At 47.7% G+C, this 18150-nt stretch overlaps 1 protein-coding gene across 2 annotated transcripts in view; it reads left to right on the forward strand.

Annotated features, from left to right (window-relative positions):
* Window positions 1–18150, forward strand: part of PIH1D1 (PIH1 domain containing 1) — a 176519-nt gene that overhangs the window by 18504 nt on the left and 139865 nt on the right. For both annotated transcript variants that reach the window (XM_085616326.1, XM_085616327.1), the window contains exon 2: window positions 16743–16863. In XM_085616326.1, coding sequence (XP_085472452.1) covers window positions 16780–16863 — 84 coding nt within the window. In that variant the 5' untranslated portion in view covers window positions 16743–16779. The remainder of the gene's footprint in view (window positions 1–16742; window positions 16864–18150) is intronic.

The raw sequence follows: 18150 nt of genomic DNA on the forward strand, positions 1-18150 counted from the left end.
TGAACTGCTGTGGCACTGTGTGCTTTTTGAGACCAAAAACAATTTTTGCTTTTGCCTATGCTTGTTAGAATGGTGAGGGCCCAGCAGCTCCCACACCAATAAGGTTTTACAAAAACTATGCCTAAACAAGTCACGCATTGACAAAACCAAAAGGCTGACCACCAATGTCAGACCTACTGGCTTTGCCAATGCTTGTTAATTTTTGTTTCCCACAATCGTATTTAAACTGGTTACACTGCTTTTCCATTATGAATATTTTTGGGAAATACAAGCATACATCAACATGTTACTAAATGATGCTGCAAAGATATGGTACCTAAAATCTTACAGTAATTTAGCAAAATGTTTTTTTTCCTACTTGCATATTTTTTGTGAACATTTTATTTTGAAAGCAAAGAATCATTACTCCTGCTTTCAAGCTTCGGCAAATATTTGTATATAATCAGAGAGCATTCTGGGAGCATTATACATAGCCTCATATTACTAAACTGCGAAAACGTGTGTACACATTTATACTGGAACCACCGTCTGTAGTGTAGGCCGAGCTTACAACATTTACTTTTATTGCTCACCCTAATAATAAAGGCTTTGCATTAATGAACCATAAATACAAGCTTGAACAGCATTTAATACATGGACACAAATATTACCTTAACTGCAGACATTGCCCTTTCCTGATCCATAAGGTGGTATGGTAAACTGGTAGCCAAAGGGTTTGTGCTGTAGGGGGTTGGGCCTACTTGTCTATCATCTGAACATATTGTATCTACGGGTGTCCCACAGGGGGCTTCTCTTAGTCCCCTGTTGTTTAATATATATATATGGCCCCACTCATCTCATTGATCTCGTCCTTTGGGATCGAAATTACATCTTATGCTGACGATACCCAACTCATTCTGTCATTAGAAGAGAAATCGACGAAAGCTGAAGAAAATTTCAAAGCTTGTTTTACGGCAGTCATTAAATGGATGAACAACAACCATCTTTACTGTAATACCGATAAAACAGATATCCTTCCTATTGGTAAAAATAATTTGTTCCAACCCTAAGACTGGTGGCCAGATGATACTGTAGCCCCTCCTTCACGGTTGAGGTCGCAAAAAATCTGGGAGTACTGTTTGACTCTTCCCTTTCATTTAAACCCCATGTCTCAAAATGAACAGGGACTTGTTTCGGCCTTATTAAAACATTGAAAAAAGTCTTCAATCTCATCCCGCTTGCAGCAAGGAAAACGGTAACAGCAGCTCTTATATTATCACGGTTAGACTACTGTAATAGCCTCCTTGCAGGGATGAATAAGGCTTCCCTGAGGAAACTCCAAGTAGTTCAGCATGCAGCGGCCAGATTGGTCCTAGGGCTTCCTCGTAGAACGTCTGCCTCTGGCGCATTGAGGACCCTACACTGGCTCCCGATTCATAAAAGAATCTTGTTCAAATTGCTGTTGACAACCTTTAGAGCATCTCGCGGTTTGGGTCCTGCTTATCTCTCCACTAGATTTAGATCATATACGACAACAAGGACACTCAGATCTAGATCTGCAAATTTACTTGCAATAGCTAGGTTTAAATTGTCAACTAAAGGAGGGAAATCAGCTACGGTCTTGGGCGCAAAAGCGTGGAATAGCTTGCCAAAGGAACTGAGAGCGATCCAACGGGAAGACCTGTTTAGAAGAGCCCTTAAGACTTGGATCTTCGGCTTAACAGATGTCTGCTCTCTGGCCATGATTTAGCCTATACTGTTACAGTCGGTTCTAGTTACCTGCAGCACCACGAGACTCCGTCAGGAGTGACAGTTGCGCTATATAAACTTCACTTTTCATTTCATTTCATTTCAAGGACAAAATGCACATGAAAACTTGTTGCCCTTGACCCAAAACAATATGTCCCGGGTGTCGGGCTATAGGAATTCCAATGTCGAAGGAAAGTAAAGAAAAGGGAAAATAAAAGTGAACCACAAAAAAGGAACCAAAAAAAACTGTTGCTAGGTTATGTTATGGATGTGGATCAAGTGATCATTTGGCAAATTCTAAATTGCGTTTCCTGCTGTGGGGAGTATTTGTTGTACATGTAAAAATGTAAGCTATTTTAGCAGAGTTTGTAAAAGTGTTAAGAAAAATGTGAATTACGTGTCAGTGCATGAGGACTAGGAACAAGAAAGTATGTACAGAGTGATGTTAAGTGTTCTGAATGGTGTTGGGGGAGGCAAGGACATAACTGTAAGATTACATATGTGCAAGCTAAAAATGGAAGGATGTGTGGGAAATGCCATGATGGATTCTTGTGCTTGGTACACGATCATGAGCAAAACTTTGATAAATTGTGGCCAGGAAGGGAATTGTGTCCAGTGAGCATGAATCCTTGGAGTTAGATCGGTCACAAAATACCAATGATGGGTTTTGCTCAGTTACAAATTGAATTTGGTCATCATAAATGCAATGGTTAAGTGTATGATGCTGAGAAGGGTGAATTGATCTTGGGATGGCCTCACATTTGCGAGTTAGTAATCAAATTGGATCCTAATAAAGATCCACCAGTTACAAGAATCGTGTGATGAAGGGATGGAGTATAAAAGTTTGAAGGTAAAGTTTCCTGAAGTGTTAAAAACCATTAAGTAAATTGAAGGAATTTAAACATAAGACAGAAGCTATGCAGTGTACCAGTAATTTGTAGATCGAAACATGAGCCAATTGCGAGTACTGACTGGATGTCGCTGGTTGTGATATCACTTAAGGCAAAGGACGATTTGAGGTTGTGTGCGGATTTAAGCTGTCTGAATGAGGCAATTTGGATTGATACATTTCATTTACCAAATCTACAAAAACTATTCTCATCTGTGAGGCATGCAACATTTTTTCTACAATTGACTAGTATAGTTTGTACCACCAGATTGAGCTAGAGGAAGATTTTAAACATTTAACTGCTTTTGTAACAACTGAAGGAGTCTTTCTATATAGAAGAATGCCTTTTGGTCTTGCTAATGCATCAGCAGTATTTCAAAGAGAAATAAAAAAAATACTAGAGGGAGTCAAGGTGTTCCAAGATGATATCTTGACTTTTTCGAAGGATAAGAGTATGCATGATATGATATTGGAGTGACTAATTGTTGGAAGGCGTTCCCTGGGGAGGCTGCGGAATGTGTTCCTGACCACCCTGTGGCCCACCTTTCCCAGAGTTAGGCCGAGCAAGAGCAGGGAGGCCCTTCCTGGAAGGGTCTCGTACCTAGGATCGCACACACTACGCTTACTCTCTTCTTCGGATAGAGGAACACCACACAGTAAATCGTTGTAAGATAACAAGCTTTTATCGGTGGTTATCAGGGATCTTTATGATCCGGCAGCAGGTGCAGAATTAATGCCACAAGAGGCAACGATCTTGTGATGGAGGGAAAAGGGGTAGCGGGACAGTCTTTTAATCAGTGTCTCTGCGAGGTATCCGGCGCACAGCTCTCAATCCTCGAGCTGAGGGGATGTTGCATCTATCGGCGATCTCTGCCGATTCTCTTGGAGGAGCGGGCCGCGAGTCACTCAGCAGGCACCGGAGGGTCTTAGTTCAGGGAGCCGCGACGGCGTCAGCAGGGCTCAGATGGTTCAGAGTTCGGGGAGCCGCGACAGCGTCAGCAGGGCTCAGATGGTTCAGAGTTCGGGGAGCCGCGACAGCGTCCGCAGGGCTCAGATGGTTCAGAGTTCGAGGAGCCGCGACAACGTCAGCAGGGCTCAGATGGTTCAGAGTTCGGGGAGCCGCGACAGCGTCCGCAGGGCTCAGGTGGTTCGGAGTTCGGGTAGCGTTCTTCTGTTCGGGGAGCGATCGAGCCGCGACCAAGTCCGCAGGCTCTCGTCAGTCCAGGTCTTCTCTGCCTCTCGTCCCTTCAGCACCCCTTGTTATACTCCCCCTCCTCTTTGAAGTCCGGAGTCCTCGCGGAGAGGGGCCTGGTGCCTGGGGGGGCGGTGTGTCGGGGTTTCCTGTTGCTCGGCCCCTTGATCTGTTCAGGCGTGTCCGGGAGGGACTCCAGACGCCCAGCAGGAGAGGCGCCCGCTCACCGGGGGCCTGGTGGTCGATCGAAACCTCCCTCGGGGAAGAGACCAGAGGTGTGACAGGGTCGGCGCCTCTCGGTCTGGTTTGGGGGGGGGGGTTTCGTTCTCCCTCGGCCGGGCATGCGTGTTGGGGATCTGGTCGGCCCTCGGGATGTTGGTCCACGGAAGCCGGAAGGCCGTGCCCACGAGGTTCGGCGTGGTTGTAGGGTAACTTGCTGGTCGGGAGGGTCCACGCCACGAGGCCGGTCTCACACGTGCCCCCCCCAGCTGAAAGGCGGGGAGAACTACCCATCCACTTGGGAGTTCTCCTCGCTGAAGCGGAAGAATCGGGACAGGCCGTCCGCGTTGGCGTGGTCAGTCCCGGGGCGATGTTCCACAGTGAAATCCATCCCCTGGAGAGAGATGGACCAGCGTAGCAGCTTGGGGTTTTCCCCTCGCATCTGTATCATCCACCGCAGGGGTCGATGGTCGGTTTGCACTCGGAAGTGTGTTCCGAACAGGTAGGGCCGTAGCTTTTTGAGGGCCCAGACTACTGCGAACGTCTCTCGTTCAATTGTGCTCCACCGCTGTTCCCGGGGCAGTAGCCTTCGGCTGATGAAGGCTATGGGCTGATCTATGCCTTTGTCGTCGTATTGTGAGAGGACTGCCCCGATGCCGTGTTCCGAGGCGTCCGTCTGGACCACAAACTCCTGGGCGTAGTCGGGTGCTTTGAGCACTGGGGCCGCGCACATTGCGGCCTTTAGGGTGTCGAACGCCTTCTGGCAGGCGGGAGTCCAGTGTATCTTCTTGGGGTGCTTTTTGGAGGTTAGTTCTGTGAGAGGGCCTGCGATGCTGCCATAGTTTTTAATAAACCTTCGGTAGTAGCCGGTGAGGCCCAGGAAGGCTCGGACTTCGGTTTGGGTTGCAGGGGGTTCCCAGGACAAGATGGCCTCGATCTTCGGCTGGAGGGGGGCGACCTGCCCACTCCCCACCTGGTGCCCCAGATAGGTTACGGAGCCGTGCCCAATTTGACACTTGCTAGCTTTGACGGTGAGGCCGGCTCGGCGCAGAGCCAGCAGGACTTGACGGAGGTGCTGGAGGTGCTCGGTCCATTGGGAGCTGAAGACCGCTATGTCGTCGAGGTATGCTGCGCTGAACCCTTCTAGTCCGGACAGGACCCTGTTCACCAGCCGCTGGAAGGTGGCCGGGGCATTTTTCATTCCGAACGGCATCACCCTAAAGCGGTAGTGCCCATCCGGGGTGGAGAAGGCGGAGCGCTCCTTGGCTCCCTCGGTGAGGGCAATCTGCCAGTACCCACTGGTCAGGTCGAAGGTGCTGAGGTAGCGGGCGGCCCCAAGGCGGTCAATGAGTTCGTCGGCACGGGGGATAGGGTGAGCGTCTGCTCGGGTGACCGCATTGAGGCCTCGGTAGTCCACGCAAAACCTCAGCTCGGGGGCAACACCCGGGGTAGTCGCTTTCGGAACCAGGACTACCGGGCTGGCCCAGGGGCTGTCGGAGGGTTCAATCACCCCGAGGTCTAACATCTTTGCCACCTCGGTCTGGATGCAGGTCCGGACCCGATCAGGGACCCGGTAGGCCCGATGTCTCACTGGCGGGCTGTCTCCGGTGTCCACGTCGTGGACACACCAGCTGGTGACCCCGGGGGTCAGGGAGAAGAGATCCGCGAACTGCCCTAGTAGCTGGCGGCAGTCGTCGGTCTGTTGTGCTGTGAGGGCGGTCGACAGTCTCACTCCCTCCACGGATCCATTGGTTTCCTTCGCCCCCAGGGGGTCTGGAAGGGGCTCGGTGTCTTCTTCGGCCCCATCGTCGGTGGCCAGGAGTAGACTTAATTCGGTCCGTACAAAGTGGGGCTTGAGGCGGTTCACGTGGAGAACCCGGAGGGGGTTCCGCGGGGACTGCACATCGATGAGATATGTGACTTGGCTCTTCCGCTCGACCACCTTGAAGGGCCCAGTCCATTTATCTTGGAGGGCGCAGGGTCTCACCGGGGCCATGACCCAGACTTGTTGGCCTGGCTGAAACTCGACCAGCGTATCATTCTGGTCATACCAGCGCTTCATTTCTTCTTGACTGGCCTCGAGGTTTGCTTCTGCAAGTTCCCTGAATTTTCGGGTCTGGTTGCGGAGCGCCAAGATGTATCGGAACATGTCCGGAGGGGTCCCCCGGGGGGTTGTTTCCCACCCCTCCTTGACCAGGCTCAGGGGTCCTCGGACGGGGTGTCCATATAATAGTTCGTATGGGCTGAATCCCAGGGATTTCTGGGGAACCTCCCGGTAGGCGAACAGGAGACATGGGAGGAGGACGTCCCACCTCCGGCGTAGAGGTTCCTCGAGGCCCATGATCATTCCTTCCAGCGTTTTGTTAAAGCGCTCGACTAGTCCGTTTCCTTGGGGGTGGTACGGGGCGGTGAATTTGTACGATACTCCGCACTGCTGCCAGAGGGATTTCATATAACGGGAGATAAAGTTCGTACCCCGGTCACTCACGACTTCGCGGGGGAACCCCATGCGGGAGAAGATCCCCATCAAGGCCCGGCCCACCACGGGGGCCGTCACGGTGCGGAGAGGGATGGCCTCGGGGTAACGGGTGGCATGATCCACTAGGACGAGGATGAACCGGTGGCCCTGGGCGGTCTTGGGGTCCAGCGGTCCCACAATGTCGATTCCTACCCGCTCAAAAGGGGTACTGACGACGGGGAAGGGCTGTAGCGGAGCCTTGCGCTTGCCCCCACTCTTTCCGCTGGCCTGGCACGTGGGGCAGGACTTGCAGTGGGCCTCCACATTTGCTCGCATCTTGGGCCAATAGAAGTGGGTGACGAGCCGTTGGTAGGTCTTATCTTGGCCTAAGTGTCCGGCCAGGGCTACATCATGGGCCAGGCCCAGGAGGAGACTTCGGAAGCGTAGGGGTACCACTAGTACCCGGGCCGATCCCAACTCGGCCGACTTCTGTTCGCTGTACAGGAGGCCGTCCTCCCAGTGGGTGCCAGTCTGGTCGCCTGCTGCTTGGGCCTCGGCCTGTTGTCGGGGTCCGATGAGGGACGGGCAGGTGGATTGTTCTTGGCAGAATTCTTCACGGGAGGGGCCACCTTCGCAGGGCCACTGGGCCAGTTCTGGCAGGTCCTCGAGGGAGGTCAGGGTTTCGGGGTCGGAAGGCACTGACCCTTCGTCGGGAGCGGTCGGCTCGTCCAGAAGGGGGTTGTTGGCCCCTGGTGGTGTATTCTGGATCTCGGGGGTGGTGGCGGTGTCTAGCGGCATGGGCTCTTCCCCCTCGGAGGGAGGCGCCCAGAGAGTCATTGAGCGCGTGGTGGCGCATACCCACTCGGGGAGGCCCATCATCTCGAGGTGGGCTCTTCGTTCCACTTGTCCCCACGGGGAGTTCTCAAGGTCGTTGCCCAGGAGGCAGTCCACGGGCTGGGAGGTTCGGACCGCCACCTTTAACTGGCCGGTGACTCCCCCCCCCCCCCCCATTCGAAGGGGACTAGGGTCATCCGACAGAGGCTCTCGGAATTGTCTGAGGAGATGACGGGGCAAAAGGCGCCAGGCAGGATCTGATCCTCGGAGATCAGGTGACAATGAACCGCCGTGACACTCGCCCCCGTGTCCCGGAGGCCCTGGAGGCGGTGACCGTTGACCGTCACCTGCTGTCGGTACTTCTTCGTGTTGGCGTGCAGGGACGTTCCGGGGACCATCTCTCGATCCCCTAGGGAGACCAAGGCCATGGCGGCTGGTTCCCATTCTTCGGAGTCTTCTATCTCTTCCCCCAGGGCTACGGAGGCCATCTGACGAGTCGGCGGGGTTGTTGTGGTGGACCGCTGGTACAGGGGACACTGGGGGTCGCTGGCATAGTGTCCGGTCTGTTGGCAGCGGAAGCAGGTGATCCTCACTCGGGGCCCCGGCCTCCCTGGTGGCCCGGTGCTGGCCGGAGGTGGAGCTGGAAAGGGCGGAGATTGTCCTCTGGGAGGGCTGAGCGGGGATCCCCCCGGAAGCTCCCTTTGCCGGCCCTGATTCCCTCCGCCCCTCTGGCGGGGGGGTCCCTGACTGTGGCGACCGTAGTCCCCCACGAGGCCCCGGGAGGCCCGGGTGTTCACCCATCGGTCAGCCTCGACGGCCAGTTTTCGAGGGTCTGTGAGTTTGCTGTCCAGGAGGTGCTGGCGCAGCTCTACGAAGCAATTCGCGGACAAGTGTTCCCATGCGATGAGGTCGAACAGCTCCTCGAAGGTGGAGACCTTGCTGCCCTTGATCCATCCGTCCAAGGCCCGGCTGTAGAAGTTCACGTACTCCACCCAGGTGGTACCGGGTATCTTTTTGCAGTCTCTAAACCGTTGCCGGTACATTTCAGGGGTGAGCCCATATCTGGCTACTAGAGCCTCTTTCATGTGACTGTAGGAGTTCATCACGGTGGAGGGCAGGTCCAGCAGGGTATCTCTCCCCTCGCTCAGGAACCGGCCCAACAGCCCAGCCCCCCAGTCCTTCTGCGGGACTCGGTGGGAGGTCATGGCGACTTCGTAGGCCTTGAACCCTTGCTGAATATCGTCGTTCTTATAGTATTCTTTCACCACATCTTTGGGGATGTGGATCTTTGGTTCCACGGTGGAGGAGATGGGTTGGGTTTCCGAGGGTCGGTCCTCCGCCTTCTTAGCCTTGAGCTCGATTTCTTTTAGGCTACGTTCGTGCTCTAGTTTAAGTTTTTTTTCGTCGTGTTCTCTCTGTCGTTTCTTTTCCTCTAGTTCTCCTTGTAGGCGTAACTGTTCCACCGCCAGTTTTTTCTCAGCCAGCTTTAGCTCTCCTTCGATTTTTAATTTTGCTAGTTCTAGTTCGTGGTTGCGATCTCTTTCTCGGTCCGCTAGTTCCTCTGGGGATAGGCCCCTCTCGGGGGCGCCGTTCCTTCCCGGGTTGCTTCGTGGTTCGTTGGGAGGTTCTCCTTCTGTTTGTGTCCGGGGAGTTTCTGCCTCGACCCAGGTTTTTAATGCCCCCTGGAAGTCCTCTTTCGTGCTTAGTCCGGTGGTAGTGATTCCAAAGTCTTTGCAAAATTGTTTCAGTTCTCGGTGTGTATAAGATTCTAACTGGTCTTTTTGGAATGCCGTGCTCGGGTTGGTGCCTGCGGCACCTAGGGAAGTTTCTCCTTCCATTCTTCTTGGTAGTGCGTACGTCGTCTACTGCACGATCTCTAGGTGTTGGCTCGGATCCCGTCGCCTGCCACCAAATGTTGGAAGGTGTTCCCCGGGGAGGCTGCGGAATGTGTTCCTGACCACCCTGAGGCCCACCTTTCCCAGAGTTAGGCCGAGCAAGAGCAGGGAGGCCCTTCCTGGAAGGGTCTCGTACCTAGGATCGCACACACTACGCTTACTCTCTTCTTCGGATAGAGGGACACCACACAGTAAATCGTTGTAAGATAACAAGCTTTTATCGGTGGTTATCAGGGATCTTTATGATCCGGCAGCAGGTGCAGAATTAATGCCACAAGAGGCAACGATCTTGTGATGGAGGGAAAAGGGGTAGCGGGACAGTCTTTCAATCAGTGTCTCTGCAAGGTATCCGGCGCACAGCTCTCAATCCTCGAGCTGAGGGTATGTTGCTTCTCTCGGCGATCTCTGCCGATTCTCTTGGAGGAGCGGGCCGCGAGTCATTCAGCAGGCACTGGAGGGTCTTAGTTCAGGGAGCCGCGACGGCGTCAGCAGGGCTCAGATGGTTCAGAGTTCGGGGAGCCGCGACAGCGTCAGCAGGGCTCAGATGGTTCAGAGTTCGGGGAGCCGCGACAGCGTCAGCAGGGCTCAGATGGTTCAGAGTTTGAGGAGCCGCGACAGCGTCAGCAGGGCTCAGATGGTTCAGAGTTCGGGGAGCCGCGACAGCGTCCGCAGGGCTCAGGTGGTTCGGAGTTCGGGTAGCGTTCTTCTGTTCGGGGAGCGATCGAGCCGTGACCAAGTCCGCAGGCTCTCGTCAGTCCAGGTCTTCTCTGCCTCTCGTCCCTTCAGCACCCCTTGTTATACTCCCCCTCCTCTTTGAAGTCCGGAGTCCTCGCGGAGAGGGGTCTGGTGCCTGGGGGGGCGGTGTGTCGGGGTTTCCTGTTGCTCGGCCCCTTGATCTGTTCAGGCGTGTCCGGGAGGGACTCCAGACGCCCAGCAGGAGAGGCGCCCGCTCACCGGGGGCCTGGTGGTTGATCGAAACCTCCCTCGGGGAAGAGACCAGAGGTGTGACAGGGTCGGCGCCTCTCGGTCTGGTTTGGGGGGGGGGGTTTCGTTTTCCCTCGGCCGGGCATGCGCGTTGGGGATCTGGTCGGCCCTCTGGATGTTGGTCCACGGAAGCCGGAAGGCCGTGCCCACGAGGTTCGGCGTGGTTGTAGGGTAACTTGCTGGTCGGGAGGGCCCACGCCACGAGGCCGGTCTCACACTAATGTAACATTTTGGGAAGGACCAAATGGAATAGTTGCGTTATATCATATTGAAGGATGGTATTCGTCCCAAAGTGAGCCACGTGGGGCAATAGTGGATGCTCATGAGCCGACTTGTAAGGCGCAATTAATGTCCTTTTTTGGCCTTACAGAATTCTATTTGAGTTTCATTGAGAATTATGCGATGAAAGTTGAGAGCTTAAGAAATTCACTTAAGTAGAGTGCTTAGTTTGAAGGGAACCAGGAGCACTCAGATTGTTTTACATCAATTAAAAAAGAGATTTTACAAGCTCTTTATTTGAAACCTTTTGAGATGAATGTGGATTGTGTGATTTCAGTAGATGCGAGCGGGTATGGTATTGGAGCAGTGTTGGCTTAGAGGAGAGGAGATGAAAAATGGATTGTAACAAATGCTTCACATAATTTGACTCAAATTGAAAGGAGTTATTCAGTAATTGAGAAGGAATTGTTGGTGACATCAATGGTTCAGGTTGTACATTTGGGATAGGAGGTTCAAGATGTGTATGGATCATAAGCCCCTTGTGAATATATTAAGGCCAAGGATGAGAAGGAGAATTTGTCTCCCAGGTTAGCAAGGTTGGCCTCCAAGTTACAGATTTATGATTTTGAAATCAAATTTGTACCTGGCAGGAGCAATCGGAATGCTGATGGGTTGTCATCCCTTCATGTTGGGGATGGTATGGATGATGATGGAAGTTAGGTTTTGGTATGTGATGTTGTATTTACATATGAGGATGTTTTGTGGGGAATGGGTGAGAAGTTGGAGCAGGAAGTGTTATTGGAAAAGGAAAAGGTGGCAGGAAATGGAGAAAGATGGGGTGTTGTAATTGGAAAAGTAATACGTTATCAAAGGTTGGCCTAGTGAGCGCATGATGAGAGGCGATGGATTTGTGTTTTGGAAGTTAAAGGAGGAATTGTCCTTATGTAATGCAGTGGTGTTAAAAAGGGATAACATTATCCCACTTGGGGGTGCGATAAATGTTACTGAAAAAGAGTCATGAAGGTCAAGGTGGCTTGTACCAAGAGAAAAATTAAGCAGAATTTTTGGTCACCAGGAGTTGATGAAATGGTTGATCGATGGATCAGGAACTGCAATGCTTGTGCACAAAGTGATAGGTCGGCCAAACCATGTAAAGTACCGTTGGTTGTGGTGGAACTACCAGACAGACCATGGAGGAATTCGGCTATTGATTTTATGGGGCCATTTTCTACTTTACCGGCTAAGGAGTGTTACACTGTTGTGTTAACTGATTATTTTTCTAAGTGGCCAGGAGTTCGAATGGTAAGTATGATTACTGCTGATGTTGTGGTGGAATTTTTGGAAGATGTGTTCTTGATGAAAGGAGTGCCAGAGATTCTGGTATTAGACAACGGTTTGCAACTGATATCTGATAAGATGTTCGTGTTCTTGAAGAAATGTGGTATTAAACATTCCAAGGTGGCTTTGTACAATCCCTCTGCAAATGGCCAGGTGAAAATATTTAATTGAGTCATAAAAGAGAAGATACAACTAGGATTGAAGTCGGGGCATTCCTGGAGGAAATAATTACAGAGCATGCTTTTGTCGCATAGAATAACACCTCATTCTGTAACATTAAAAATTCAGTTTGAAGTCTTGAGAGGAAGATAACCTGCTACCTGTCTAGTACCATGATGGTTGATGGAGAAGAATTAACAAAGCAATGAGTAGTTTAGTTGGAAGATAGCAAAGTATGGAATTTACATAGTGTAACAGTGTTTAAGAACAAAAGGAGTGAGTCTGTTATGGAGTAGGAGCAAGATGATGAATGTGATGGTACATGATGAGGGGGATTGAAGTAAGTCAAGAGGACCACATTGAACAGAGGGAAATGGGTGTCGTCAGGACGCAAACAGGTGTAAACTGTGGTAGCAAATTATTGGGCGGCATTAGTAATGGCCTGCGGCTGAGTGAAAGGGGGAAGAGGGTGCCAAATTATGTGGTTTGTTAAGCATTTAGTTTTAAGATTTATACTTAGGCTGCATATATATTGCAGAGTTTGGTATGTAGGTATTGTGGGGTATGTAATACCTGTAATGCTGTTGGTATTCTAGAGTATGTAATTCTTGCGAACTGCTATAGTAGAGTATCCTGTGTTATTATTATTGGAGAATACGTCATTCCTGCAAACTGCTACAGTACAGTTCCTGTGTTATTATCCTGTTATTGCAAAGAATAAGAGTTAGTGCTGAAAGAATCTGCTAAGAGGTGTGTGGGTGATCAAGTAATTCTCAAAGGCGTTCTCCGAAGAACTTGGAACACTCAAAAATGTATTTTGCCAGATCAAGTTGAAACAAGGGGCTATGAGAGTAAGACAGAAGTTAAGGGGAGTCCCGATGAATGTGTTGAGTGTTAGAGTAGAAAAAAAGAATAGATAAGTTGATCAAGGAGGGAATTATAGAAGAGGCGGAGTACAATGATTTGGTGCTGTCCATTGTTCTAGCCAGAAAGGCTGACAAGTGTCTTTTGAGATGTGTGGATTTTAGGGCATTAAATGGCAACATCATGTTACATATTCACTTACTGCCAAACATGAATTAACTTGTGACTACCTTGCAAGTGGCTAAGGTGTGTTCTACCCTGGATCCACAGTTAGCATATCATCAGATTGCTCTTAACCTAGAATCTGAAATACCACACCCTTCTTCACTCCTTAAGGATTTTTTCAGTTTAAAAGTATGCGATTCGGCTTGGCCTCAGTGTCATTAATATATGAAAAGCAATGTGTCATAATTAAAAATGAGCAGTTTGTGAATGGCTTCCAGGACGAGATATATATTTATATTTTTGGACTAAATATATATATATTGTTTTCAAGTGGATGAGAATCAACACTTAGAACACATCGAGAAAGTGTGCATGAGTTTCTGTCAGACCCAGTTCAGGGGTCCAAGTGGCAAGCAGGGCCTCTATCGTGCAGGTCAGGGTTGTTTGGCTCTGATGTCCTCGTATCTGTGCTACTTTGGCTCTGTATAACTGCTAAGGTCAGCTACTTCAACTCTTGTTTCTCCATGGTAGTGATGTTGAGTAGTCACAGGCATCTCATGGTGGTAGTGTGTGGGTGCTTGAGCTCAGCACTCCACAATCATGCAGCAGCACAATAATTGATTTTCAAATGGCTTTACTGTGATGTATGCAGCCTGATCTGGATGTTCAATACTAAGTCATCCTCCAAGAGTAGCCTTGACTGTTCGACTCCTTCTGGTACTCTCGAAGGGTGAAACCATAAAAGGGAAATGCTCTACATTTCGATCAAGCTTGCTGCTGTTGTACCTGGTTTCTCATTTTCTGCCCCCAGTGGCAAGACTTGATCCAAGCATTACCTAAAAGCCCTTGAGTGGTGCACACACTGGAGATAGCTTGGCACAACGCCACCCCTCTTTTACCAAAGTTAAAAGCGTATGTTTTGTATTTTGACTCGGACACAAGTCTGCACCCTTTCCCCATTGACCCAGGTGGTGATAATATAATATAACTTTATATTATAATTCAGTTGTCCAACAAATTAAATAAACTTAGAAATGCCTTACCACTGGTATCCACTAAATATCAGGATCAATTAACATTATACATTTGTGACTGGATTACTGTCTTGCCATTTATATAGGTATCCCAGCCAATCGGATCCTTAGTCTTAAAGGATAGGATTTCCTACTATTGTCTCCTATTGCTGAGCGAAGCAGATTCCACATCAATTGTACCATCAGGCCTTGAAAAATCATAAAAATGTTCATGGACCTGTAGGTCTAGTAACTTGAATAATCTAATCGACCTATTAACTAGTCTCAAATTGGGTGTTCCTAAGCAAATATTTTATTTTATGGAGCCTCCTTTTTCTACATTATCAGATGTATGAACATTACCAAATGCGCAAGTTCAGCATTTCTGCTGTATAAAAAACCTTTTATTATTTACTTGACTAAACATTTGTTCCATGTGTAATAAGATTCAAGCCCTTTTATAGGGTACACATGACCCCTGACTTGCGTCTTAGTTCCCTAATAGTATTGTCATCCGGTCAGGGTAGGAATATTTCTCTGTTCATTTTTAAAAACTCACTTTTAATAAATCTATTACTAAATCATGATGTGGTACTGCACAGACCGCACATTTCCACAAACATTCCCACTAACATGCCATTTTACTGATAAAACTATACAGTGTACAATGTTTGGAAATTGGGTTTCAGCAAAAATATTTTGCATTTGCATATCACCAAGTAAAGTGTTCGGATTTGTTTGCACATTTCATTTATTAGCTATTTCAATGTTATGTTGGGAAAAAAGCCTGATATCTTACAGCTTTGCACAGAACGATTGTCACACAGTTCACTTTACAAAATCCTCTAACTGCATAGTCGGAAAAAGAAAAGCAAAGGTAGGTAGGCAAACTGACTTTTGACCTCTGTCTTTGAATACAGAGCAAATGTGACAAATAAAAGCAAGAGGTAAAGGCATTAGAATGGGCGAGTAGGCCCTGAAAATAGCTTGCCCTGATGAAATCTGACTTGTCATAGCTAGTGGGCGAGTAGATTTCTCGAAGCCTGAGTAACCTATGCATGTTCTACTACCTGGCACCACAATATCAAGAGAATCGGGTGTAATGGTGTCAACAGACTGTGAGTGAGCAGCAAAGATGAAAACTTTCTGGAAACGTTATTAGCAACACCTTTTCACAGGAAGTAAATGTTGGGACATCTGAATAGGCTTAATGTGGGGGTGAGTATGGAAGTTGATTTTTGGAAATCTTGGTATTCTTGTTAGAACTTGTAGTATTTTTAATAGGCTGCTATATGCACTTTCGAGCATATTGTTGCAGTAGCCGAATTTGGGGATAGTTATTGATTATTTTACAGTCAACAGGTCAAATTCAGGTAGAAAGTTTCGTATGTTTTTGCTGCATCAGAAAACGAATTTAACTGAACTAATTAGGGAGTTGATGTGTCTCTCAAAATTTAGGTCTGAATGTAAAGTAATTACAAGGCTTTTACTTTCCAGGATTTGCAAAGGTCCTGCGTATTGAGGTTATTTGAAATAGTGTGTGCCTGTTATCTGTATATGTCTTTTTCAGTGAAAATGTGAAATCCTCATTGTTATCATAGCTGTTTTCATGGTTTCAATGTTTATTGCCATTTTATGCTTATTGACAATGTGGCATTAAGTATAGTATACAGTGATTTCAGGTCGAGTGGTAAACAGATACCATGGTGTCAAGCAGTAGAAGGTACAATTGGTAGTGGCCGGGTAAACAAAAATCATACAGTGAAAAGAAGTCACTATAGTTAGACTGTCAAGCAGTAGAAATAATACATTTGACAATGAGGAACACCTGAATTAGACCAGTCACATCCGTGCATATATAATGCCAGGGTTACTCAAGATTATACATAATATCACATCACTCAGATGGTAGCACCTGTCACTCCAGTGATGTGCAATAAATAAAAAGTAAGGGAGGAGAATCACAGCTAATGCAACAGATTTATGTGACGTCCTGTTGACTCCCTTCTTCATCGAGTTCAGGGCGCGTACGAAGCAAATACACCACGGGGCCCATATATCTTTCAGGCAACTACAAGACGGCATTAGAGCATGGTAATCAGCAGAGTGAGTATTACAGTATGTCATAACGGTCGGCCATTCAGATATTGTTGGCGGAGATCCTTTCATCCAGCGCACCGCAACCATGTGTTGCGCCAGCAAAAGTGCCACAAGTTTCCTACTAGTTTTCGAGACGTCACAATCATATCCCAGTAGTGCCAACAAAGGAGAGCAACTCAATACTTTGTCAGTGATTTCTCCCAACTCTCTAAATATCTCAATCCAGAATTGTTAAATGCAGGAACAGAACCATGCCGTATGCACGAAGTTAGCTTCCGCAGTGCTACAACAAGGACATCTGGAATCCTCTTTGAAACCATACTGATGTAAGCGGGCCGGGGTGTAATATACTAGATTGAGAATCTTGAAATGTGTCAGGCGATGGCGTCCATTCAAATATACAGTACGAATCACAGAGCAGCAGTAAGCCCATTGAATAGCAGTGATTTCTATGTCTAGTTCATCCTGCCATGCAGTGTGAGCTTTAGATGTCTTAGTTTTCATTTTTTTATGTTTTGAGCTTGAATGTGTTTTGTGACTAAGGACCGCTTGTCTCCAATTCCTTAATAATTAATTGGAATGAAACCATTTGTACTTTGAGAAATTTGTCAATTTACATCCATTCAGAATCTAAATATTGGTTTCATATATGTCTCAAATAAATCTGATTATTTACTTTTTGCAGGCCCTTGCCCTGAGGTCCAGCTTTTTCTATCAACGTGATGGCATCCGCTGACAAAACCCTCCTTGCTGCAGAGATGGAAGAGGAGAGTGAGGAGGCAGTGTTCAAACAGATCTTGCTTCAGGTATTCGAATGCTTACTCGCAGTCTCATTCTTGAATACATGGTACACTAACTGCCTCGGTTGGGAAAACCAGTTTAGCATATGATTCACAGGTTTTCCTGTCTTAGACTCTTTTTTTTTAACTGTCGCTTTTAATGTGATCGTCTGATAGGTTCAGTTGAATTAAATCAATAATACAAGTGCCAAAGTGCACTGATATGATAAAATGAAGCTTAGGACTGGAAGAGAGGTAGGTGCCCTTGAGATGTTGAACAATATGATAACCTTTTATGATTTTTTTTGTTCAATGTAAATTTGTGATAATTCATATTTTTGCCAATTTTACTGGTATTCATTTAGATTTTTATGTTCTAATAAAAAATGGAGATCCACTCTACCCAGGTGTTGTGTTGTGTTATTTATCTAGTTAGTTTGTGGTCCAGTGATGTTTACTTCTCTGTGTTTCAGAATAAAATAGATAGCAAGGTGACAACTAGCAAGTGCTAGTGCTCTTAATGTGTGAGCATATTAACTTTGTAAGAATAAACAGTTTTATCTCAAATGGTGAATGCGTCTTAACACCTGGGTATCAATGCTATTATTGAATAAAGCAGCCATGATTAAAGATTGCTAGTCTTTACTTTTTCCTGCCCCCACCACAATATTTATACTACAAATACAGAAAGAAAAATAAGATTTTATTTCAATGAGACTGATCTCTCAACAACCTACCAAGTTTTGCGTGCAGAGCACAGAGTTGGGTAGCAGTAGATGGCATGCCATAGGGCTAATTGTGTTCAGTTGCTGCAGAAGGATCTCAGTACTGTTGACTAAGTGCAAGTACTTATAATTTGAATATGATGTATGAATTCCCGCTGCTCCTTCTAGTTTTATAGCTGTGGAGTCATTTGAAAAGGTCTTCTTGAGGGATCCCAAAGTAAATTGCTTGCAAATTGCCTTTGCCATTATTGCAAGGAGATACTGAGGTGGGCTAACCTGGCTTAACTTAATGCTGTAACTCTGTAATAAGACTATAAGAGCTGTCGGAGATGGCTTGATCAGGTTAAAAACAGGCTACCACTGTGCTATTTCATGTAAGAAATACCTATTTAGCCCAGTCCGAACCATTCAAGCATAAGAATACCACACTTCTGAAATAGACTACATTATCAGGATCTTTAAATAAGAAAGCTGTTAACATAGTGAAAGTTATGATACTTCATCAGTAAAGTGTACATAAAGACCCATGCAAATATGAGCATACTGAATGCCCTGTGTGAGGTAAATGACCAGAATAGTGCTTTGAAGC

This window comes from Triturus cristatus, chromosome 7 (genome assembly GCF_964204655.1).
Source record: "Triturus cristatus chromosome 7, aTriCri1.1, whole genome shotgun sequence".
In the NCBI taxonomy this organism is placed as follows: domain Eukaryota; kingdom Metazoa; phylum Chordata; class Amphibia; order Caudata; family Salamandridae; genus Triturus; species Triturus cristatus.